Below are 26,759 nucleotides of genomic sequence, written 5' to 3'. Positions count from 1 at the left end.
TAGAACAGAATTTGGACAGAATTTAATGTGGAGGAACACGATGGTTTATGAATATAGCAACTGAGGAAAAAGTTGAAACATTAACCCCACTCTCAACAAGAACCAACTCTTCCTCCAATTTCAATCCCACAACACAAATCACTATAACCAAAGCCACTCTTAAAACAAAAATACGCAAAACATACACCTCAAACCTGACACTCTTACATATGTCAATTCTATCTAATTAACAAACGCTCAAACTATAATACTCCCAATTCCCAGGGATGATCCTCCTTAAGTGTGCTTATCCATAAGAACTCTAATTAACAATATTAATGATTCTGTAATGGAAATCAAAACCTGCGATCATTTCTCAGCAAAGCATGAAAATGCAGTTTAGCAGAACTTGCCCCGGGAACGACATTTGAAACAAACTAAGAGAAATCCCTGGCCTGGAACATGATGCTTAAAATCTGATTACAAACTCAATTAATCTAATTTCTAATAAGTTGGGAAAATCAAAAAGCTTCTTCAGCTGCTTTAAAAGCCATTCAAGGGGCCACAGGGAAAGCAATATTTTACAAATTGCATGAACAAAAGTTTTGATCAAATGTGACCTTCAACAAACAACCATTTCAAATCAAAGTTTTAAAAGGCACTGGATTAAGCATGTTGTAAACACGGAGACATGCTGTCCCTCAATGGCACTAGACTTTCAGCACACCAATCCACACTGAAACTCTCCTGAATTCTAAACAAACAGTAAGTCACTGCAGGGTAAACTATCACTAAGGCCTGCACACTCTTGAATTAGAGATAAAATTGCTCAGCACATACTGCAGTTTACTATGTGAATCTCTGCTACCTCAAGATAGGCAACATATTTTCCAGAAGTTATTATACGAACAAGGGTCCAAAGGACCCCACCTCCCACAAGTTTACTGGCCAGTTTTTCTGGGAAAATTTCTGCTTAACATTTTGTGAAACTTTGCTTAAGTTGTTCTTAAATAAAAAAAAGAGTCACATCAGCCTCACTTATTAGCGGTTTGGTTACCTCCCTAAGTAAAGTCTTATTTAATAGAATACCATCATACGTTGATTTCTAATGTTATACAATTCAAAACAGACAGTTTTCAGCTTGTTACTAAACTCTCCACAATTGCATGGCCAGAAGAGGCCAGGAAAACAGAGATATTTTATAAAGCTGGTATTTTCCGCTTAACTTTTGATTTTTTGGCCAGCTCATTTTATTTAAAATAGCATCTATTCTAACCAATACTTTGTTAATGACAGTCCAGTTCTTCAGCCTATCCAGATCAAACACAAATGAACACTAATTACTTCCTATTCAACTCTTCTTATATGCTCTATTTTTCCTAGATTTTTTTCTTACATTATTACTTACCATGACATGATAAGCATTTTCCTGAGCTATATAAATACAGAGGCTATAGCAGAGAAGACAAGATTAAAAATCAAAAAAACCCAGCCCCCCACCCTTCAAAAACCTGCACCCACAAGAAACCAGGAAAGAGCATCTGGCACAGGAAAAGATGAAGTGCTTGTCTGCTTCTCAGCAGACCCCAGACGCCTTGAAGAGCAACACATCCATACTCTTTTGTCCTCCTTTTCCCCTTGAGTAACTTCTAGAGGCACAGTCAAATCAGGACAGTTGGCAAGTGCAACCCCGTGTGCTCCTATGTGTTACACATGGGAATTCTTTACTTGTTTTTTTTCCCTCCACTTTATGATCCCTGTCAGAAATGCTAAGAAGAAGGAAGGTGAGTTGAAAAAAAGAGTGCATTTATTAATAGTTATGGTATCCGACCACACAAGATGAAACAGACTATAGCAGACTAGAGTGCATTATTTACAAGTACTACACCCATCTGTAATACGCAGTAAAATTGTGATTTTATTACTAATTGTGGCCAGTGTCATAGCTCAGATTCTTTCCACTTTTACAGTAATTAAAAAAAAAAACCCCTCTATCTGTGTTTCTGTTAAGTTAACTTCCTTCTGATAACTTCTGGAACTTCTGGCAACCACTATAATCTGACATTGGGAAATGCCTTGAAGCAGCAGTCACAACCCTACATACCATAAAGAGTTTTACAATTTGAAGGTTTTGAAACATGTAACCTATTGAACTCTGAAGAAAAAAATAACTCTTTCCCTGAGGCTGCTGTGCTACCGTAACTCAGGCCTTTACTAAGCACCAGTGTGTAAGGGACAGCTAAACCTTAAGCCTTCCATGCTTCTAATAGCATCCAATGCTAATGTCAATAGAATTTAATAGTATTTGATCACTCAAGTGTCATAAATAATCACTTAGTAAAATCAAAACAAAGACAGCACAATATCACTTTAATTTTACACAGACCAACTATCCTTAAGCACTGAAAATTTTACGTATGTCCTGCCACAGAGACAACAAACTAGTCAGTACGAAAAACATCAGCTGAAAAGACCAAAATCTCCACCCTGGTAACTCCATGAAGCAATCTCTTTTTAAAGAAAGAACAGAATGAGATTCCTCTTGCAAAAGTGAAATGTCAGCTCATCCACTCTATAAACACGGCAGAATGCCAAGAGAGGCACTGCACTCTAACTCCTGAAATATTAAAGACCTGTGGCATGCAGTGTGAACTTTTGAAAAGTATATACAATCTCTTCTTTTTAAAGAAGTATTACTTTTGACAAATAAGCTGAGCTGGAAAAGTTCCTTATTTTTATCGCATGTGCACTTTCACCAGGAAGCATTATGTGATTCCGCCTCTATGGAACAAAGTGCAAAAGCCACCCAGAGAAATATGATTTGCTCTTCAGCTCCATAGCAATTTAAAGCTTATCACTGACAATGCAAGCTACTTGTATCAGACATCTTGCATCTGAAGATTCACACAGACTAAACAGTACAGTTTCAGAATATAAATAATCCTTGCTTGCAGCCCTGAAGGAGAGCAAAAAGTTTTAGCAACTATTGCTTGCCTTTGAATTACACATGAACAAGAGATGTTCACTGCTTTTCACTCTCCTCTTCCCCAGAAGTATTAATTAGGCAGAGATAGAAAGACTGTAACCTGGCAACAAACCATCAATACGGTGTTTTCCATACCTCAAAGAATTTGGGTGACTTGTCTGCAAACAAGTCTGAGGAATATGAATGCACAAAACTAATGATCCAGTCTAGTTTTAAGTAGTTTATTTTTTTCTTTTCAACCACTCAGAAATTCTTCTGTTTTGCCTAAGCTGACATGCAAATTAACACATTCTGATTTATTTTTAAATAATTTGGTGCTTTACCTTTACAAGCATCCTGGTTAACTGCATTTTAATGCTAGGGGGAAAAAACAAACAAAAAACAACCAACCAACAAACATAAGATTTTCACATGCACCCCAAGATAGTATCATCTAACATACATAATCAATATAAATGTTCCTTCTAATAGTTACAGCTTATCACATATATTTTACATATTTTACACATTTATTTCTTTAAATATTCAGTAAGTTACTACACAGTGGTTTTAATTCACTTTATATGCATATAATACTTCTTCTTTATCAGAAATAAATTCTTCTTTATAAGAAAGGCAATGAAAAATCTTAAACTTCACAATTTCAGCTTCAGAGAATGCACAGAAAAATTTCTCTCAGGAAAAGCTACAAAAAAAATACTTAAAAGAAGCTGAAAGTATCATATTGGAACCACAAGTCTTTTGTCAGAATCTATAAAGGCAGATTCCAGAAAATGTAATTAAATTTTGTTTAGAGCTCTTTGACATAGTAATATACACATTTCAACTTGTGTCTTGTGTACTACCAGCTGAAAAATCATGCTTAGCTAGAAATGTGAAATGGAAAGCAACTCCTGTTGCTGTTTCAAGGACAAATTTCTCATTTTCTAACAAATCAAGGCCTGGGAAGTTTCAAATAAAATCACTATCAGTATCAGCAAGTTGATGGTACTACAGCAGTAGCAAGACCTTAAACATACCAAGTCCACCACTGCTTTCTCTCTTTCCAGGGACCAGATATTGCAAATTCTGGGAGGTGGGAAGGGAAGAATATCACTGGAAGGCAGAACCCACCCTTAAACAGAACTATCACCAGCAGAGCATATTTAAAATTTTAACTAAAACAAACCCGAATGGAATAAAGAAAAAACCTCAGTCATAATAAAATGATGGTTTATACCTCAAATTCAACTTCACTAGTTGAATTTGAACTGACTAGATGTAGCGAAATATATAGCCAAATCCAGTTTTGTAGCAGTCTCTTAAGTAAATGTGATATTAGTACAAGCTCTCAACCCTCCAGATTTCATTAAAAAATTACTGTATTTGAAATCAAAGAATTTCTATGACACTAATGGAACAGCAAGAGCAGTCAGTGAAACAATCAGATGCTATCAGTGTCCAGTGAATCCTTTTTGGAAAAGTCTCACTTTTCCAAACAAGTTATCAATACAGTCCTTTTAAAATATTTTCTGGGGACAAAAACTTGGCATCCAAAGAGCCTCAGCATATGGTCAAATCCAAACCTTGACATAAAACTTAAAACACAGAAAAATTTATGCATCACTTCTTTGCTATGAACATACAGCAGTAATTTGAATTGTGTTATTCAACTGTATAATTGTGTTATATACAGCTTATAAACCAGGCAGATAGACCTGGTCGATTTGAAGAAATACAGAATGTTGAACAGTTAAGAGGAGCTATCCCTTAAATAAGCATCTAGAGATAGTAAAAAGACCTAGAAGCAAAGATGTGGATAGTTAAAGCTCTACACCAAAGACAGACTATATTTTAAAACATTGAGAAAATAGATTTTTCACATAGCATTTAAATGGGTAAAGTAGAATAAAAAATGGGGCAAAAAGAGAATTGTAAATAATTATATGCAGTAACATTTTAATTTCTAGTTCCTGCCACTTTACTTTCTGCACATTTCTACAAAAAACAAGTCAAATGAAGGGAAAACACAGTGTTCAGACCATTTATAAAAGAAAAACAGTTCTTACATATATTCCTAAAATTGTCTACATAAAATATTATGCCCAGAAATTATGATTTGGTACTAGGTAGCCTGGGCTACGGGCAATGACTCTCCTAAGGTCCACAAGAATTGTGAACTTCCTTCCAGGAAGTTGGGGGGTTGGTGAGGGGGAATTTTCGCAATTAGAAGATCTGTGATGGCGTTGCTTTAGAACTCAACTGATTACTTCCAGTTCAAAAAATCTTTTGGGACAATGGCAGACAGCTCCCATTGTCAGCCTCATTTATGGTTATTTTAATAGTTCCAGCTTATTTCTGTCAGCTAGGCTGCTTGTATGTCAAGCTTTCGGACAGGCAATATAATTGCTATACAGAGGAACAGTACCATGTTGCTAAAGCTCAATATGGAGAGACATAAAAACCCCCTGATGAGTCCACATTAGGGAAATGTAATGTTAACTCCTATGTCAATTGCAAAAATCATTGTAATACAACCACATACAATCTACGTTTCCTTGAACAGAGAGCAAGCAAAGCAAGCTTTGCTGTTAACATGAGCAGTCATTCATGATTTAAGAGAAAGCTTGCTGAAAAAAACATGACTGCAATACAACACCAAAATTACAGCAGGTTTATAAAATACTAGAGAAAGCAGAACAAACTGCCAGCAGGTTCTAAGCCAAGCATGTGGGCTTTTGGTACTTGCAAAAGCAGCTTCTCTTACTACACTACATGAGCAAGGTTTGTAGGATGTGATGCAAGTCGTTGCTCTGATCACCCACCCCCTTATTCAGGACAGTTTTATATCTTCAGATAAAGACACAACCAGTTTCTATGTCTCATGAAACACAGTTACATGGTAGTATAAAATTAGAATAAGAAACTATGTTTAAGCAAAACACTTTGGGATAATATTGTTAAGCTATTTTCAGCTAAGTTACCTTCATGACCAAGAGAATTTCTACTAAAATGTTGGTGATTCACAAACAAGTGAAGGCCTTTTACAGGACCACTGTTTGTTTACTTATGAATATCAAAGATAAAGAAGGAAATTATTTAATCAATTTTTATAAAGAATGTGTACTAGCCTCTGCATGAGAAATGCCAAGGGTGAATTTCTATGTTCTTTGTTAAAGTTTATACAAATTTTTTAAATACATACACTAATGAACACATACATGCTCTTTAGAACTCTGGCTTCACCAGTGACTGCAAAATCCCTCTTAACTTTGCTATCAGTCGTCTTATTAGTAAAGAATTGTTGACAAAGGGTGTGGTAAGTCTAATAATTTAGCTGGGAAACGGGGACCCTCTGAAGGGGAAATTCCTCTGCAAATGGCCCCAGGAATTTCAAAACTAACTGGAGTTGACAGATTAACCTAGGTCCCCCTTAGGCAGAAGAAGAGTCTATAAGGAAAATAATGAGACGCATGGGAAGCCAATTACGCACAAGAGCAACACATTTAATTGTTCAGAAACTGGCTTGTTGATCCAGAAGGATCTAGCTGTTTAGACCTCTGCAAACTATTAAAACTTGGACAGTTCTACAACAAGTACACTTTGAAACTATTAAACTTTACAGATTACAGGTTTTGTCTGTAAATCTCGGAGCTTAATGACCACCTTAAATAAGGAAAATTGCTCCATCTATCCCAAGAATCCTTTTCCTGCACACACAGCATTTCTCGCAGACTCCCTTTTTGGTGCCAATTTGAAACTGCATCTTACCTCGTGTTACTTCTGCAAAAGTGACACTGAAGGCCCAGCAAGCCCAACAGAGCAGTCCTACCCTTCAGTAAGAAGAAGCAGTTACAGCTGTGTTCCACAGCAACTCTGGCTCATGACTAACCCACAACAAAAAACTGTTGTTTAGCACGTGTGTGTTATTTACTCATGGTTGTGGTTTTGACTGCTTCAATTTTGCTTCAAGCTTTCAGTCTCCAAAATATTTTCAGTTGCAGAAACTGCTGGTTAGCAATGACAGTTTCCAGACCAGCACTGAGCAAGAAAAGATACTGATAGTTATCAAAAGGCAGGTAGCATGTTGAGGAATACTGGAAATCAGGCTATTACTGCTGTTCGTATTACTGCACCAGGTAGCTATATACACAATAGCACTTAATTACTTCCAACAGAAATGCTGCTCCCAAGCAGATTTCTGTGTACAAAGAAGAGCTGATATACCTCTGGGCATGCTAATGCTAGGAGAACAAAGCAAATCAACAAAGTCATGAAATTAAAGCATCTGGGATCCAGTGACATCAAAAGACATTTTCATCCTTGTTCTGACAAAGTCAGATTTATTAACTTACAAAATATCCATTTATTTATTCAGACTTTATTTCTACATGGTTCCAGCGGGGATTCTACATTGATCAGTACCTGTTACACTAATTTTTTTATTAGCCTTATTAGCCTTTGCATATGAATCAAATTAAACACAATGCCATACAGAGACACATTTCTGCATTTGTCTGGTTTTGAGTAAAAACTTAAAACTAGAGGAATAATGAAGGCAAAGAGTTTTGCTACCATAAAATTATGTTTATTCTCTTTGGTTATGATTACTGCACCAAGCAAATGAGAAATCCTCCATCTGTGAGCAAATTCTTATAGCACATTGAAGAATCAGTACCTACCATCTAAAAAGAAGACATGTAACTAGAAAACTAGAGATTACTTACCAGATGTCAAGTATACTTATGTGTGGGGGCTCTGGCTGCTTGTTGGGAAATAGTTTCAGTCTTTCTCACATAAATAATGGATAACTGCATGTACGGTTTTAATCAACATTCTCCAGAATAAAAAAAAATTACTAAAGGTTGTAGAAATGAAGGCAAGTTACAGTTAAAAAGTAAAAATATTCACTTTATATTTTTTGTTTACTAGTAGAACCTGCAAGCATTTGGATGAACAGAGACCACAGAGTGTCTCTGACAGAATTTCCATTGAAAAAGCTCTTAATTATTCTCCACAGAAACGTTTTTTGCTGGATAACTGCACCCTTCATAACAATACCAAAGAAAGGAAATATTATGAATAACACTTCATAAAACCATAATTTGTCATGAAGCCATAACAGAAGTAAATCAACTCTGTCAACCAACACTAGAACCCTCTGTAAATGAAAGAACAATATGATATTGTAGGTAAGTAGTAGACCATTTAGACACAAAATGCATTTTGCTCCTGAACCACTGAGTACTTTTCCTTATTTAAGAAATTCACAGAATACACAGAAACTAGATGGAGTTGCACCAGGAGACCATCTCAAATCTCTGTATCTGTGCATAGCTGTTGTCAAAAAAACCCAAAACATTCTCTAATGTTGGCCATTCTTGTGTTTGACTAGACTGAATGACTCAGTTTCCACGGTATTTTTTTATCATCCTGGAATTACAGAAATGTATTTCTTATTCCATTTCCTCCCATCATCTCATGCTGGATCAATATTCACTCAAACCTTTACTCCACACAGTCAGCAGTAAGCTTGCTCTCATTCTAATCGTCACCCCCTTCTTATTAAACAACACACATTAAAACTGATGTGTCATTTGAGTCAATGACAACTTGACAACTCATTTTCCACTAACAGTTTTTGAACCTTCTCACACTTTCCTCCTCTACCTTAACTGTATCTGGAAAGATTCAAGTCAGTTCAAAATTTCATTACAGAATTTCACCATTCAGTACAAACATTTTGAAGCCAGAAAAAGCTAATTGAAAAGTGCAAGTTCTATGATAGTTTTTGTTTTTTATATTTACAAGCACAGTTCCTGATCTGTTGGTTTCTGTACTTAACAGACAAGGCCCCATTCAGAAATCTGATGAGGAATGGTGAAAAATAGTTTGGACTATAACCTGCTTAGATTTTTATCACTTTTTTTTTTGAGCCATCTTTTGTGTATATCCATACACAAGTAATCCACTTATTAACAAATTGTCATCTCTTCTTACATATTTTTTTACTTTAAAATTACTGTCTGAACAACCACAGGCAACCCAAAATATTACTGTACTAGCTAAAAGGACAGGTAGAAAGCACAAAGATAAAACAAACATTAAAGGAAGGCACAGGTCATTTTTCCACTTCTGATTAATCTGCTAAAATTGACACTGTAATATTTAAACTACCTTCAAAGTAAACTATCATACCAGACTTCTTGTGCGAAGGAATAATCATCTTTCCTTCCCCCCTCCCAAAGTAAGTCACATTCCTTGCACAGGCAGCTGGACATTTGTTAATCATTAACTGGTTTTGAAATAATGATGGAGAGAAACTGCTAGCTATTTCTCACAATGGTACACCAATAAAACCTTTCAAACAGAAGATATAGTGAATACTGTAAAATTATTTACAGTAAGAAAAAGATGCTGTATTATCATAGCTCATTCAATATCTTGGTGACAATATTTGTTGTTGTGAGCAAGACTTTCTGTGTTCAAACCTAAGTAATTAACTCAGAAATTTCATCAATAAAAAACTAGCACTTTTAGCTAAAACAGAAAGAGATATCTTTTAAGAAGATGAACTGTGCTGCTAACATTTCGAATAATAAAATAATACATATGACCAGAATTGCAACACCAAATATAATAGAGGCATAACCAATGCACACATTCCAATCTTATCTAGAATCGCTTTGATTCACTCTACCTCGCTTTCATTACAGGAAGGGCACAGCAAGGGCATTCCTCTCAGATCAAACAGAAAATTCCACAGACAGAAGTTTCCACATGTCTGATTCGTTGCAGATTAAACCCTTATCATTAGACAGCAATCTCTAATTTTCATAGAGACAGGATATACCCTGTCGTGGCAAATCTACGGGCAAAGTGGGGAGGCAGATTAAGAAAAAAATAAATATAAAGCCCCTGTAGAATGGAGATGTATTCCCTGTGAAAGAGCTATATATGTCACTCTCACAGCTTTGGAGAAATGGAGGGGACAACCGATCAACAATAAAGACCACATACAAAATTCCATAATCCATAATTCCATCATAAACTTTTTTGCACTGAAAGTCTTTAGAGCTGAACTACCAAACTTCCTCTCTCTCATAAGTACAACCAGGACTACAGGCAACACATACAAGAAGTCTGTATTCATTTTTAGCATATTATTCATTCACTCTATTCACTTTCAGCATATTATGTTACCAGTATCTTCATTTTTTTACCACATGACTGGATCAGCTCCATAATGCTCATGTACATTAACAGTAACACTAAAATCAGAAGGCTATTCTGTTATTATGCTTCTTGCATTTTGAAATTTGTAATATAATAACCTTTTAATCTTTAAATCCTATACAAAATATGAACAAGTGCACTATGATCAGCAACTTCAAAACCAAAACTCGGGAATTTTCACTTTCTTGTGTATAGAGGTAGTTTCAAGCTTCTTGCATCAGCAAAATAAAACACTTTTATATAAACACCCAAAATGATTGATTTAAGAAACATGCAGATTTTGGAAACGATTCATATCACTGAGGATTATTCTAGGTAGAAGATTAGTCAACAAAGCAATGCAATTACTGAATTTTCTACGTGTAACTTTCCAACATACAGGCAGATATTCAGTTCTGTTATCAGCAATACCACACTGACAAGTCTGCAAAGGCACAGAACTCTGAGCCAAAAGAACTGTTAATGACCACCACTACTAGTAGGTCAAGTCAATTAATATCCACTAACTCAGCAGTTTGCTCTTTAACCCTAATGCCAATCCAAACTACGCAACTACTTATAAGAAACATGAACATATTGATTATCCTTGTTCACAAATAATTTTAAATTAAAAAGAAGCAGCGATTAGAATCACGTATAGAACACAAGGAGCTTGGGGAAACCTCATTTCTGAGCACAGAAATGATTTGTTGCATTCCTGTTGCTAGATTCTTTGGACACTTCTGTTTTTCCAAAAATCCCTCTCTGATGGCACTGGAATGCTAGAGATTTTCTTTTCTTGAGGCACATGGAGAGTGATGAATTGAAAATTCATTTTTGGTCACATTCAGATGTCCAGTATAATAAAGTCACAGATGCAGTAAGAACGATATACAGATTAAAAAATGGACCTGCAAAACCTAGTTTCAGCAAAGCCCAAAGTATTTTTAAATCCAAGTTCTAAAGCTGCAACTACTGCATGTAATAAGTTCTGGGAGTTTGCCAAATACTTATGTAGGTTTGTCCTTTGTTAAGTATGTCCAAATGCTGTATGATTAAAGCCTAAAATCTTCAAAGAAAAGAATAAACATTACGCAATCATTTCAAGCTCCCCTCCTTTGACCTTAATATGTACTTCAAAAGCTCAGCAGATGCTTAGTAGGAAATAAATCCCCAATTTGACAGATGTCCTAACAGTGATATAGCAAGATGCACCTTCCATAGCTTTTGGCAACCCTTTCCTTTTATTATTCCTCTGCCCACAAGTACTTTTCAAGTCAAAGAGAGACCCAAGCAAGTTAATAGGCCCTTAATATCTATTCTGCTGCCCGAACTGTTTGCTGTTTATAAGGCAATCTTTGGGACCGCATGGGGCTTAGCCCCAGTTCATCTCCTACAGAGACACGGCCCCCAGGCTGCTCTGTTTTCATCAAACCAAGCTGTAACCCAATCAACACCTTTCACAACAGAACAATCCCTTACTTTCAGCATGCCTGCAGTAGAGGAGGGGAGCCTCAGCTTTTGTACGGGATCCCTATTTGGCAGCTAAGGTGATGTTTTACTCAGTAGGATACCTAAGAAAACTCAAACTATTTTGGAAGATGCCCCTGCCAACAGAAAACATATGATGAATATGTTTGTCTAAAACTAATTCAGCTTTTTCCAAAGACACATTCTAAAAGCTGCATTAACAACCTAATAGCACTTTGGGAGTTGCCACCATCACAAATGCAAATTACATGGTTTCCTTCAAGCCTAAGAAAGAAAAGTAATTCCCTAGCTCCAGGCTGCTCAGGACCTTGGTCCAAACCCGGGCCTCTTTAACCTCTGCCAAACTGAAACTCGACATTAGTTCCAAATGCCAGGCTTACTTTGATGAACCTAAAAAGAAACACAAATGCAACAGCATCATATCACAGTTTAACCCAGTGGCATCATTAGTTCTAGACCTTAGAATACATTCCAGTTCAATGTCCAGTCTAGCACAAAGCTGCAAACTGGAGTCAAAAGCAGACGGTCCCTGACAGGTTAACCAGGTAACCTCTTCTGAACTGGAGTACTAACAAGCACTTGACTAAATTCAGGTGTCAGGCAGCCAGCCCATGGTACCAGCAACTAAGCAAAGTATTTCACACTTGAAAGTTAATTATCTCCTAGTAAAATACTTTCTGGATTGCTTTTCATGGATAGCAGCAAATTTAGGCCTTGTCCTCAGTCTAACAGATAGTGGGTCCCTGGCTCTCACCTTTATTTCTTTAATCAGACACAAATTGTGCAGAACTCTTAAAAGACAAGATTTTAGATTTCTGCTAATACTAGAGGAGATGTAGAAGTACAAAAATCATTCTCAGCAGGCTGGTGTTACAACTATTTGTACTGTCTCATAAAAGAGAATCTATGTGCCAAACGCCTCATTTTTAAAACCATAACAAATGGGCGGAAAATATATTTTAGTTGCATGAAATTTGAAGCAAATGTTTTTTAAACTCAAAATACTACTCAATTTAGGCACAGTTACTTTTTGGGGTTTTTTTAACATAACTAATTTCTTCTTCACAATGGCACAAGTTTGCCTTAATGCCACTGAAGAAAAATACCATAAAACCAGAAATAAATCATACAGATCATATTCTGCATCATCTTCACTCTCTTTTCAACATCATACTGAACACATGCAAACCCACTGGATATCCTTAACTAGAAAGCAGAAAATAATACCCCATTTTAGAAATAGTCTACCCAGGTTTTTTTAGTATCTGTAATTAACAACCACAAGTATGCCTGCTCAATTTAAGTGTCCCACACAGATGTCTACCATCTTGCAGACTAAACTAGAATTTCAGCTCTGCTCCATATATATAGCATGCTAGACTACCACTGAAAATTATGGTAGGAAACAGGGGTCATAAAAACATGGGATAAATGCTTTAAAAAACAGGTCATTGTGTTTGGGTGGGCATAGTACCATAAGTGGCTTTATTCTTTATTGTCACAATGCAACCTTTCTTCTGGTGGCTCTGGAGAAGCTTGATAAGGACTCTTCTGCAAAGGATTCACAAGAGTGTCAGTGGGAGAGTTGAAATGTGCAGACCTGGTCTAGGGTCAGTGAAGTTGTTCTCATGCTGCTCATCTTTCTCAATTCAACACCAAAGGGAGAGAATGCCCAGGCAAAGAACAAAATAAATATGCCACTAGAAAAAGTCCTCAACATGGATCAGCATTAAAATATCTTTCCAGAGCAGTTAACTGCCAAAGTAATCCTTACTTGCCCTCGCCCCCTTTTTTAAAGTGTTTTAAGTGTTATTTTTACAAAACTCTCCTCATAGAGAAGACTAAAGAAATGACTATTTCTGCATTTCTGACCTAAACTACTTCATGCTTCCAGAAGAACAGCTGTATTTTTATTTAGCACAGATAAACTAAAACTTCTTTAACAGATATGTTCCCAAAATTTCTCAAAACACAAAAAATCCCCCAACCCAACATACACTTTTATCCTGATACACACAAAAATACATCTCTCAAACTCAGAAAATGTTACTTTAATTCTTTCAGGAGCTTTGATTACACAGTATTCAAACAAATAGATCATTGCCCTTTTACTATTTTCCAAAGACATAAATTTAACAGTGTGTATTCAAATTTCAGGTATTGACCTGAAATTCTGTTCGAGATGTCACTGTGACAACTGACCAGCCAACTCCAGAATCCAAGAATAATCTGCATAAGTCCCTTGATTAAGAAAAAATTCCTGTCTGCTGGCAAGAATGTCATTCAAACCCCCAGCATACATTAGAATTAGGTTTTCTCTTAATTGAAAACTGAAGTGTTGATGCAACCCCTCATTTAAATGATTAACCTTCCAAATTAACATTTACAAGCTTAAGAATTTAACTCTAACTTGGAGTTTACAGAACCTAGTAATCACTCTGGGGTGGTTTTTTTTTGTTTTGGCTGTTTTGCACGTTGAGGGCTGTTCAGGCTATTTCTTGTTGCTGTTTTAGGTTTGGGTTTTGGTTTTTTGGGTTTTTTTTTAGTTTGGGTTGGTTTTGTGTTTTTTTTCCAAATTGCATCAGAATAATCTTACATTCTTAGTCATGTATGCCTCAGCTACTGAAGAAATTTAGCTGGTATAGCTATATGGGTGAATCATTAACTTCAGTACAATGTAATGTGGCAGTACAGAATGCAGTGTAGGAGGAAAAAAATTTACCCAAAAAGCTAATTAGATACCTGGGAAATTAGTCTGTGCTCTGAGCTTCACTCATGACTGTACCCAAGCTAGGTAGGGTAAAAATTTATTGTGCAAAAAGCTGCAGCCACTTAGTATTCTGCAGAAATAGAGAACCTCTTAATCTTCAAATGTAGTGCGAAGAACTACTGTGCTTTGCAGGAATAAAATGGTGTCAGAAGAACCCATTCTATGAGTGTCTTCTTCCGAGTTATCCCTCACTTTTACTGGTCAAAACACTCACAAAAGGAATTTTAACTGCAAAACCTATGCATGATACTGCATCTGTGGACAGAAGCCAAGCAGGAAATGCTATTGTCACAATGTCTGTAAACAAACCTAGTCTATGAGGTGAAGATACTCTAAGAATAACCATATTAAACCCACCTAGAATATTCTTTCCAAAGTATCAACATCACCTAATCAATTACAATTTTTAATTTAATGTTTAACAGCTTTCTTACAAAAGGATTTGCTCTACATATTTTTCTGTTCATAGTTTTCAGTGACTACAATCTGACAGATCTTCAAAGACTCAGCATAAACACTAAGCCAACATATAACATGGAACTTGTATAGTAGAAAAATGGAAACTATTTAAGAACTTCTTGGTGTCTTTTTTTCCTTTTTTTCTTTTTTTTTTAAATTTAAACTGAGAAACTGAGTTTTTGCAAATCCTGATGTTTATATCCATGACTTATACAATACGGGTAACAAAGTATACACAACGAGCAACTACAAGATGCAGCATTCAATGAAAGAGCATGAAGAAAATCCTGGATTTTTAAGGATGCTCAACTACAATTAACTCAAAGCCAAATCATACTAATCCCAGTTTTGATTAAAAATGCCTCCCCTATCTCCAAGTATTTTACGACAATATCTGTGCAACAAACAGACAGAAAACATTCCCAAGCACTGGAACTTGCGTACTGTTAAACTGCTTTGGTTTGTGCCAGCTACCACTTTTTCAAAGAGCAGGGGGTACAGTTAGGAGTGAACTGCAGGATCAGCATTCCCAACAGATGATCTGGGTACAGCCACACTTCCTAAAGGTATGAGAGTTGTTGGTACAGATGCAGGCCAGTTGGTTTCTGTTCCAGAAAATAGTGCTGGTTTAACAACTATCCAGTGGGTACTTTTGTGTTCTGCTCCACTGATGATCATAGCATTTAAACTTTGCTAATGCCAGTCTTCAAAAAGGTCAAAATCCAAAGATCACTGAAGAAATGGAACCTGAAGCTATCCCTTATGTATAAATGTTAATCATATCCTGTTTTTAAATTAATGAATTTACATGAACACTAAAAAGCAATGTTAACATACTTATTACATGTCAGCCATGCTCTGTTCCTTTTATGGGTGTAATTCAGTACTTTGCTTTACACCGTTAAAATCCTATTCATTCACCTTAATGAATGTCTTCCCAGCTGGAAGTAGTTCTGGTAATATTAAAAATAGCATCCTGCAGCCACTAAGCTTTATTGATGCTATTTTATGCATACAACGATAGTGCAATAAAATTAATTCTCTTCCATATGCCCCAGCTAATTTTTTTAAATTGCTCCTTTAATATTCTTTACCAAAACAAATCATTTTTCCTTATCACAGTAGCAAGGTTACACTTGAAAGTGACATGGCTTCAAGGGAAGACTATACAAAAAAGATAAGCGTGTGAATGTTACAAACCACGTGTGACTTGAAAACTCCCCAAACAGAAAATAACCAGAGACTGGGAAAGTATTAGAAGAAAGTATCATCTCTGTGGCCTGCCTATGCTACTGGAGACAGCATCTCAGGCTAGACATATCTTTGTTTTAATAAACCACAGTCATATACCTTTTTAAGTCAGCAAATTAGTTTAATCACCTTAAACTTTGTTCATATCGTTAAAGCAGAATTACTGTTATTCTATAACCCTTATGGCCTAATAACTCTAATTAAGGTTAATGAAAGAGCAGTAAGATTCCTGGTAACAAATAATTAAACACTGTGAACACAAGCAATAAGGCTATCATGTATGAGGTTCAGACTGTCACATCATCCTTTACACCATTCTGGAACTAGGTTATGTACTGCGAAATACACTCAATTGCAGAAGTTTACAAAACACCTGCTGCTAGCCCTGCAAGTTTAACTAGTTGCTAAGCTTCTGGTAACAATCAGTTTATAAAATTCACTGTGGCTTGAAATCTTACTGTGCAGGGCCTACATGTAAGACCCAACATCCGCATGTGTAAGGATTGTAAATGCAACCACTCAACTGGTTAGTTACAACAGACACTGTGGAAGTCATTACTTAAACCTTCCTTCATTTCTGAACATCACTTTCCAGGATGGGCTCCCATCTTCCCTACACATTTCACTGAGACCATGGCATCTACACACCCAGAGTCTGCTGGTTCCCTTAGCTATCTAAGTTTTGAGCGCTAGAAAGAAAAGCAAAACTATAAGAAAACAACCTTGAAACAAGATAAAAACAGCTCTCAATAATAAGCTAGAAGTCCTGATATCGCAAAGAAAAGAGCAATCTGCTTGGCAAAAATTCTTTGGAGAAGGCCAGATAACTGCTACAAGTTTTTCTCAGTCTCATTTTTACAGCTGAAAATCGGTGCAGACATTTGCTCACCACATGCTGGTGCTCTCAAGATAAGTGTCCCATCCCGCCCTGTATGTGACACTGTTCACCTGCCTATAGAACTGGAAGAAGTACTCAGAGTTCTTCCCAACACCATTTTTACAAACTAGAGCTTCCATCTTTCAACTAACCTTTGAGAAGTGCAAATACTCAATGGAAATGCTCCATCCTTGTATTTGAAAACCAAAAACTAAAGAGGAAGACATTCTCCTTTCTCCCTCCTTGCCCGCTGGTATGAAAACTGGGAGAAGGAAGTTTCAGTATTGCCTTGGTCCCACAAAGCTTCTGCTTTATGTTCCCCTCTAGCAATTGCTTCTGTAATTCTTTAGAGCTTTTCTAAATTGAAGTAGCAGCATCGCATTGACATGATTTATCTCACTTTTACTGCTCAGTGCTAATGGGATTTAGAAGGCGCATGGGTTTTTCTTGTGCACACTGGGATCTGCATCAACACAATGCCTTTTATTATTAATACACACCAATGTGCTCAACTCCTTATCAAATTCTTTGAGAAAATATTTTACTGCTGCTTTAGCAGGCAATTTATATAGCCAATTGGTCACCTCAATTTACAGCCTTCAATTCTGCTCACATATAAAAAGCTATCTTAAATTCCAAATTCTCCTGAACACATACCTAAAGGACAAACGTTGTTTATACTTTGTTGAAACTTTGTTTTGCTGTATAAATTCAGAGCACAAAAATCTCATTTTAGCATTTTTCCTCTCATACTGCTATAATATCCCAAAGTCTCCATTTATCATGCAATTTGAATTTTATTTCTTTGCAATAACAGTCACAATGCACTGTTGTACTTCTGAATCATATATTGAGCGATGACCTCTGATCTCTCTCCCTTATCCACTTGGGTTCCAGTTAACAATTTATGAGCTGAAGATAGCATGAGACTGAACCTCAAAATAATCTCATTAGTATCATTTATTTTCTTTAGTCATACTTTCAATCTCTATAACTTCCTCAGGAAATGGGTTTCATGACTTTATTACGCTTCATGTGAAAAATACTTCCCTTTAGCTTAGGAAAGGAAAAAGACTTCCTTTAAAACCTGTTAACTGTGTGTGCCCTATTTCTTGCATTGAAAAAAACAGACAGCGATATAGGTGCTACAGAAACTATTGCAATTTTCTAGAATTCTATCATCTTGTTCTTCTCCTTTTCTGACCATTATTGCCTTTTCAGGCTTAAGAACACTAAGAAAGCTAAAATATGACTGACTACCAAATTCACCCCTAACGTACCTTTTTTCTGTGTCTACTTGAAAAGCATCAGAGCAGTCAGGGAACTAAGTAATCAAAGCAGCTCCTGAGTTTGGATATACTGGTGTTTAGTGCACCCTGTTAAGAGATTCACTTCTAATGGTTTGGACACAACTGCAGATAACAGAACCTATGAAAACCCACTGACCTAAACCAAAGGTAAGTCTTGGAAAACAAAACTCAAGACATAGTGGCAAAGATATATTAAATTCCCTGGTGAAAATACCAGAACTACAGGTACAAATATCAAACACTTAATACCATTTCCTACCTTTTGAACTGTAAAATTAAAACAAACTTAACATGGAAAAGACTACCCAAAAGTCAACAAAAATCAATGCATGGAACTAGCTATTTGATGCTTCTATCATCATCTAGTCTACCTGCAAATGTGATTATTGTCCTTAATTTCTTATAAGCAAGGGATAAAAGAATTCCTCTGAGCCACTTAATAGTTAAGTTTTGACTCAAAGTAAGTTCTTAAATCTGATTTATCCATCTTTGAACTGACAGTGCAGTATGATGCTCTTCAAAGACTGCTGGATGAGACATAGCTCAGGGGTAAAGTCAGAAGAACCTTTCAGCAAGCTGAAAAAGTTAGCAAGTTGCTTGACAGATCTTTCACAAAGTCTTCAATGTACTTTGTTGGCTGATAATCAGTCTGCTCCCTGTATCAAGGCCAGTCTATTTTGAAAAACATGACAAATATTCAGACACTGCAGTATAAAGAGTGCCCTCAAGAACAATTCTGATGGCTTTTTACCAAAATAAAAAGTGTCAATCCAAATTTTAAGCTACATTGTCAAGTTTGTACATACTCAGTGTCCTTTCCTGAGTTCCTTAAGATCACCATTTGATGGAAAAAACACATCAACCAAACTGAAATAAACACTTTCTTTCCCACACCCGTGTCATAAGTGGAATTCGTTCAATAAGATTAAAACTAGCAACCCCTCTTTACCACCACCCCATTCCCACCAAATCCCTCTACTTTCATCCCTGAAGAACTGCAAACACTAGATACCAGATATGAATACAGACAATGCCCCTGCCCTGCCTTGAAAATACAGAGCCACTGTTCTGGACAATATTATTAAATAGAATCTGGCTTTGCCCCAGGCTGGGCCAACTTTGTAAACCTAGCTGATAAAAAGCAACTTACTTAAACTCACACCAATTCGTCAGTCAAGTAAACTAGCTTTATGCCAAAAGACTAGAGAGGCAACACATGCAGACAACTAATTGTGCCATGGTAGTACCATCACAAAAACACACATACCTGTCCACATACCCATAAACAGGTTCATTCTCACTTACTGGTATCTATCACTCAGATGATAAATTGCCAAACACAGACTCATTCTGTAGGACAACTAGAGACACTTCTAAAATACCATAACGCAGTGAACTTTAATGTACTTATGTCAAAAGAAAGGCATAATGATACACAAATTAATACTTTGCACACAAAGCAAATGGCTGAAAGTGAAACTACAAGGTCTTGGAAAGAAAGTATTCAATCCTCCGTTTTTAGAAAATCTGTTACAGCATCTTAACTATGTGCTTTGTTAAAAGCAAAGCTAAGGGAAGCATTGTTACATTTCAACCTGTAGAGTTAGTTCTTTAGCCACAAACCACATAATTTAATAACTGACTTTCTATAGAAGAAAAAATAAGTCAGGAACAGTTTGTTCACCTAAACCCTAAAGGGTAAAGTGGCTTCATGAATCTCTATTATCCACATTCAATATTTTGGGTATCATATAGAACACACAGAACGACTACTGGATGAATCAGACATCACTCCCATCTTTTATTCTCAGTTTCAAGTTTTTTTCTTTAAGAAATCGATCACATATGTCATCATTTACCTACATGTAACCTGTAGACAAATTCTGCACAAGCTTCCTCCTCAATTTATTTCAAGATGCTTAGATAATTGTAAAGTATCAATGCTCTATCTTTATCAAAGAAATAAATAGATAGCTACACAAACATCCAACCAAAATTTTAGAAGTCAGCACTAGAATTTTACTGAAAATAAGATTATGTTTCTTCTGAACACATGACACTGGAAAAATTTTCACATTGCTCATCAGTGTATGCATTATTAATGAAATAAGGCAACAGTTCAGTCTGTTTGATTCATAGGAGGTTTTTCTAAGGCTACATCAGTGCATTCTTTGGCAGAAGCCTTTCGATGAAGAAGGCGCTGCTTACTGACTTCTAGGTGGGCACCTGTAGACTCTGAAAGTAACTAACAAAACCAGCATGTATGGCACTACCACAGCCACTCATACCTCCAGTAAAAGGAGCAAAAGATATGTCACTTAAAACTGAAAAGTATAACAGTTCCACTGTCCACAAGACAGCATGTGCGTGTGTTCACATGAGGCAGACCTCTGTTTTATATCAAGAGTATTACTTTTTCTGGGTGGCATAGCTTTTAAGACTTAAGCATGGCTTTAGGTAGGCTGGATGGAAGTGGGAATATTAGAGAGAAATTACTTATCAAATGTATAAAAATAATTTCACTAAAGTAGCAGACACAACAATACACATTGTTGGTGACATCTTCTTGTCCTAATAAAAACACCTACATCAACTGTGACAATGCTGCTTCTCTTACCTCTTTCTTGGCACTTGATTTTATTTAGTATATAAAAATAACAGAAAGCCACCTTACCTTTTTCTTCGTCTATTCGAAAAACTCCTATACCCGATCCATCTCTGATGGAATATCTGATCTCCCCATCTCGTCCCGCATCTTCATCATAAGCAGATACTGTCATTACTGAGGAGCCAACAGGAGCATCTTCTTTTATAAAGCCTTTATCTACGAATATGGAGAACCGTGGGGGGTGCAAGTTTTCATTCACATCAACTATCTCAACCTCAACGTAACACGTAGAGGACAATGAAATGGGTTTTCCTTTGTCCTTGGCCCGCACAGTCAAGTTATAAAGCTGTTTCTTTTCATAATCTAGTCTTTGTACGATACGTATTGCTCCACTTAGTTTGTCAACGTCAAAGGTGCCATCTCCACTGTCCAAAAGACTGTACCGCACTTGACTTGACTGGCCTAAATCAGGATCATAGGCTTCTAACCACGTAATAATAGTTCCCTCAGGAAGATCTTCTCGAATTTTCACATGATAATTAGAAGGAATAAACTTGGGAGGATTGTCATTGACATCTTCTACAGCCACTTTCAAAATAACCATTGAAAATAATTGAGGCTCTTCAGTAGGTTGGTCCCTAGCCTCAATTTTCAACAAATAGACATGCTGTTCCTCCCGATCCAGGACCCCTACAACTTTCACAACTCCTGTCACAGAATTAATAGTAAACTTGTCTGTATCTGTAAGAAGAGAGTATTTGACTTCTCCATTAGCCCCCAAATCTTTATCAGTAGCTCCAATTTGAATTATTTCACTGTTGGGCTCTTTGTTTTCACTTACTTCAACAAAATAACTGTCCTGGAGGAACTCTGGTGGGTTGTCATTAGCATCCAAAATTTTTATATCTAAAAGGGCCCAGGCAGACTTCTGTGGTATTCCAAGATCATAGACAGTGATATTGAGGGTATATTTATCTTTTAGTTCTCGGTCAAGGGGAGATAAAATTTTCAGCACTCCACTTTCCATATCAACAATGAAACTACTGTCTTCATTACCTGCAGAAATAACATACACCAGCTTTCCATTGAAGCCAGTATCAACATCAGTAGCATTCATGGATATTACGCTGGAGCCCACAGGTTGGTCTTCTTTTATCTCAATGCTACTGGGGAGAGTACTTCTAAACTGAGGTGCATGCAGATTCATAGAGTGAGTATCAAAGAAAACATCCTCAACTTCTCCACGATTGTGCAACTTATTTGCTTGTAAGAGTTTCTCTGCAAGCATTTTGGCAACACCAGTTTCTTCACATGGCAAGTTGACTGGTTTGCGACTGTTAGCTACAGTTATGTTGATATACAATGGTTTTGCAAAGTTCTCTCCATCTGTAGCTGTAATTTTCAAACTGTAAAAAGACATTTTAGCACCTACGCCATCTATTAGTGACTGTTTGAGAGAAAGGACTCCAGAATTTGGGTTTAGGCTAAATAAATCCAGTTCATTTCCAGATTCAATTTGGTATCTTACCAACTGGAGCTCATCAGCATCAATAGCAGATACAGTTGTTATTTGTTCTCCAACACCAAGATCCCTGGGGATTATTCCCTCACAATTTATTTTCTCAAACAGAGGTATATTGTCATTCAAGTTATTTAAAGTAATAGTAACAGGAACTTCAACTTCTCGACGATATGGTATACCCCAATCAGAGGCTCGAATCCTTAAATTGTAAACCCTTGGCATCAATTCATAATCCAAGTCTTCTGAGGTACTAATAATCCCACTGAAATGGTTAATCACAAATGGCAAAGGATTTAGGTTTGCAATGCTGTAGGTCACATAACCATTTTCCCCTTCATCAGGGTCTTTTGCACTTACTGTCATGACACTTGTACCTATTGGCACATTTTCATCAAAGGAGGCTTTATAGGATGTCTGAGTAAATTCAGGAGGATTGCTATTCATGCCCAGTACCTTAATTAATACTTTTGCAGAAGCTCTTCTGTCACTTGTCACAACTTCAAGTTCAAAATGGGATGCATACTGTGCTTTTATGGGTTCTAACGTGGTAATAAGACCAGTGTGAGGGTTTAAATTGAATTTTACTTTTCCTGGTGTGTTTTTAAATACATATTTTAAATGTGGGTAACTAGGTACAGCTTTCACCATTATCACAGGTGTGTTTGGAGGGGCAAATTCACTTACTTCAGCTCTATATATATCTTTTTCAAATCTGACAGGACCAGACTTAAACTGTGGTGATGTCACATGAACAACTTTTACAGAAGAAAATTGTGGGGGATTCCCTTTATCTTTAGCTTGCAGGGTAAGGTTGTATCCAAAAGGGTGACTCTCCCAGTCGACTGGACCAATGGCTTTTATTCTGTATTCTCTGCCACCTGGAACAGACCTCACTGTTTTGAACTGTTGAAGTGCATCTCCTGCAACAATATTTAATGATGCTATTTCCCCATTTGAACCCTGGTCATTGTCCTCTACAGTTACAACTGCATACGTTGGATCTGTGTCTGATTCTGATGGAGTCAATGGAACAGCTGTAATAACAGGGGCATGTTCATTCGCTTGCTCTACATGAACAGTTAGTTTTGCCATACTGCTTATGCCACTGCTACCATACAGCTTCAGCCCACGGTCCACTGCAAGAATTTCCATCTCATAATGCTTAGTGTCCGAGTAGTCAAGCCTACCAGTTAGAACTACCACTCCACTAGTTGGATGTATAGCAAACACATCTGTTCTTTCTTTAAAGCTATAGTAGAACTCTCCATTTGTTCCTATATCTGCATCTGTTGCACTGACTCTTGCGATGCTGGTCCTTATTGCTGTGTTTTCAGGCAAAGAAACACTGTAAGATGTTGGCGAAAACAAAGGCCGCAAGTCATTTATATCCAGAACCTGTATCCTGACCTTCGTGCGCGTTTCAGCATTTGTATTTTTTTCAACTGCTTTAACGGTTAGCATATAATGGTCTTTCACCTCTCTGTTAAGGATAGCTGTGTTTCCTCCCTTGGTCCGTATTCTCAAAAAGCAAAAGTTTCCAAGAACATACTCTTCAGCTTTGAACAAGTTCTCACTGTCACCAGAAATGATTTTGTATCTTAAGTCCCACAGTGGATTTGTAATGTAAATGCCCATTTTCACTGGATGCCCAACGTAAGTCTTGGCTGCAGAGTTCTCATACACAGTGGCATTATATTGTACTTGTGTAAATTGCATTGATGGAGCATGATGTGGCCTTTGATTTCCTTCACAGTTTCCAAAATGCTGCACCAGCAGCATCAGCAGCAACAGCATAGTCAAGTATCTTCCCATGGCAGCAATTACAAAGAAACCCTGAAACAAGAAAGAGATGTGGTAAGACTTACGACTGTTCAAATGTTTATCAAATAAACACTGATGCTTAGCTCAGAATTAACAGTTAAGAAAACTGTAAGTTACACATCTAGAGTATAGCCTTTTCTTGCAGAAAGCTTCAAAATTATTGCAGTAATAGAAACACAGATTAAAAAAAGCCAAGAATCCATTACATCAAAAGCCTAGGAAGTACTAATGCAACACGAGGGGAACACAGAGTTAAGCTCAAATGAACAACCCCATGAAGCAACATGCTAGAAGAAACATGCCAATGTCTGCTGTGAGCAAACAAACTAGGTCTGAACTTATCTGGAGTAGTGAACACTCACTCCAGTTCTCTACTTCATACATGACATTGACTTCTAGTAAAATATTCTCCTCTGTCATTTCATTTAGACTGTAAAATGGCTGATGTCCAACTATGTGGAAGTAAACTGCAAGAGGTGGCTTGATATTACTATGAATTCTTTAAAGTATCCTATGTGCACCTGTTCCAAGAATTATAAATATTATAAACAGAGGATAATTCTTATTGTATTCCTTCCAGCTCTGACTACACTTGTAAGACTAGTGCTTATCATTAAAAAAAAAAACAAACTATCAAGCACCACTAAGTTGTAAAGCCCATAAAGAATGAGACTTATTCCTTTATTCCCCTCTCAGAACAGATCTGAAACAAATTAGCATCAAGAGCTCTGAGAACTATCAAAATAACTGGAGGAACATTTCAGTCAAGTTTCTCCAACACACTCCAGAAATGACAAGGAAAGAGCCTGGAACAGCAAGACAGACATAGAGGCACACCCTCACTGGCTTTGCCTTTTGTCAAAAGGAAAGAAGTCAGTGTAGCATTTTCACTACCTAAATCTAGGCAAGACTGCAGTAGGAAGAAAGGCAGAAACCTCAGGAACAAGACATCTGGAATCACCTTCTTCATTGGGGTTTACAGCGACAGTCTTTACTTCCCCAAGTCTCACAGGATAATAAACCAAAGCTTCAGAAGGCTCCCTCAACAAGCCCAAGCTTTCAACAAGATCTTGGGGGCAAAATTTCTTTCCAGCAAGTAGAAAGCAATCTAACATTGTCTTGATTACTTTGATTAAGTAGTACACATTCATTTCTTTCTCCTTTCCCTACTTATCCTCAAATTTTTTCCCTTACCTCTCCTTCTGAGTTTTCTTTCCTGGCCAATCTGCTATACAAATCATACTAATTACTAACTGTGTCCTTCTTTCATTGTTCCTGACCTTTTTTCCCCACATTTTAGCCCTAGTTTGCCCATATCCTATTCTTTGGCTGTAAACCACTCCTAAGTGCCTATCTTCATGCTAGTTCTGTCCACCTCTGCTAAAATAATATCACATCATGTTGTCTCCTTCCTCCACTCGCATTTTCTCTTACAGTGATTTCTCCTGTCCCTACTTCCTACCTGCTCAGGTAGGTATGTGAAAGATCACAGTGGCTGACATTCTGTGGACTGACTCTGCCCACTAGCAAATATTAGAGCAAATTAATCTACTTGTGTCAACAGTTCACTTCAAAACCTCAGAAGAAGGAATTCTGTCACAGACATTACAAGCTCAATGATTTTAACAGGAATTTAAGACTCAGATGCACACAAACTATAGGAAGTATTGCAGAGAAGTAATGAAAAGGAGTATCCTTTTGGAAGGAGAAAAAGAAAAGTGTGCCTGTCTTCCAAATCTAGCATTTAAGTTGCACAATTAAAGCTATAAATACAGCAAACAAAAAGTGAATAAGCAAATAATAAAAAGCTTTAAAGCTCTTCAAAGTAAGTCACTAGCTGGAACCAATACTTACAAGGTCTTAACACTGGATGAAGAAAAGGTTGGGAGGGCAAATGAATGAGGTCAGAAGAGTCACCGTTTCAAAGGGTTAACAGTATTATTCCTTCCCTATCTACTTTTCTTCCCAGGCTACGATATGTCCTGGGAATACAGAGACACTTGAGTCTCCAGGGCTTCATGCCCTAGCATACTGCCAAGTCAACAAATATTCGCTTAAAACAAAAAAAACAAACAAAGACTCCCACACACAACCAAATTTCTGCAATAAATAATTGATATCAGTACTTCCAAAACTCTGAAATTTTCGAGATGCCACCAGACTGGCCTAAAAGGCAATATTAAGAAGATTGCTTAAAACACCATTTCTAAGCAATCAGCAAACCCAGCTTCTTCTCCATCTTGATGGAATTTTGGAAGCCACCTATTACCAAAATCTATTTAATGATCAAATTTTATGGTGATCTGATCAGATGCTTCCCTCTTTTCTCCCTCAGTTACACTAGGATTTTTATTATTATTAATTTATACTGAAGTCCAAAACCTAGCTTTACTTCTGATGCCGTAGCATCAGAGTGCTAACTCACTACCTAGGCTTATGTGAGGCAACAGGCTATTTGAAGTGGTAGATTTATAATATAAAACATTGTATC

The 26,759-nt window shown here is 36.9% G+C and overlaps 1 protein-coding gene across 10 annotated transcripts in view; it reads right to left on the bottom strand.

Moving 5' to 3' along the window:
* FAT1 (FAT atypical cadherin 1) overlaps positions 1-26,759 on the bottom strand; it is a 108,402-nt gene that overhangs the window by 75,983 nt on the left and 5,660 nt on the right. For all 10 annotated transcript variants that reach the window (XR_007203535.1, XR_007203534.1, XM_048303128.1 and 7 more), the window contains exon 2: positions 20,992-24,280. Coding sequence is in view for 8 of the 10 variants with exons in the window: in XM_048303128.1 (XP_048159085.1) it covers positions 20,992-24,259 (3,268 nt within the window). In the remaining 2 variants the exon portion in view is untranslated. The remainder of the gene's footprint in view (positions 1-20,991; positions 24,281-26,759) is intronic.

This window comes from Corvus hawaiiensis, chromosome 5, assembly GCF_020740725.1.
Source record: "Corvus hawaiiensis isolate bCorHaw1 chromosome 5, bCorHaw1.pri.cur, whole genome shotgun sequence".
NCBI lineage: Eukaryota > Metazoa > Chordata > Aves > Passeriformes > Corvidae > Corvus > Corvus hawaiiensis.
The sequence above is the reverse complement of the archived record's forward strand: the minus strand, read 5'-3'. Positions and strand labels throughout refer to the sequence as shown.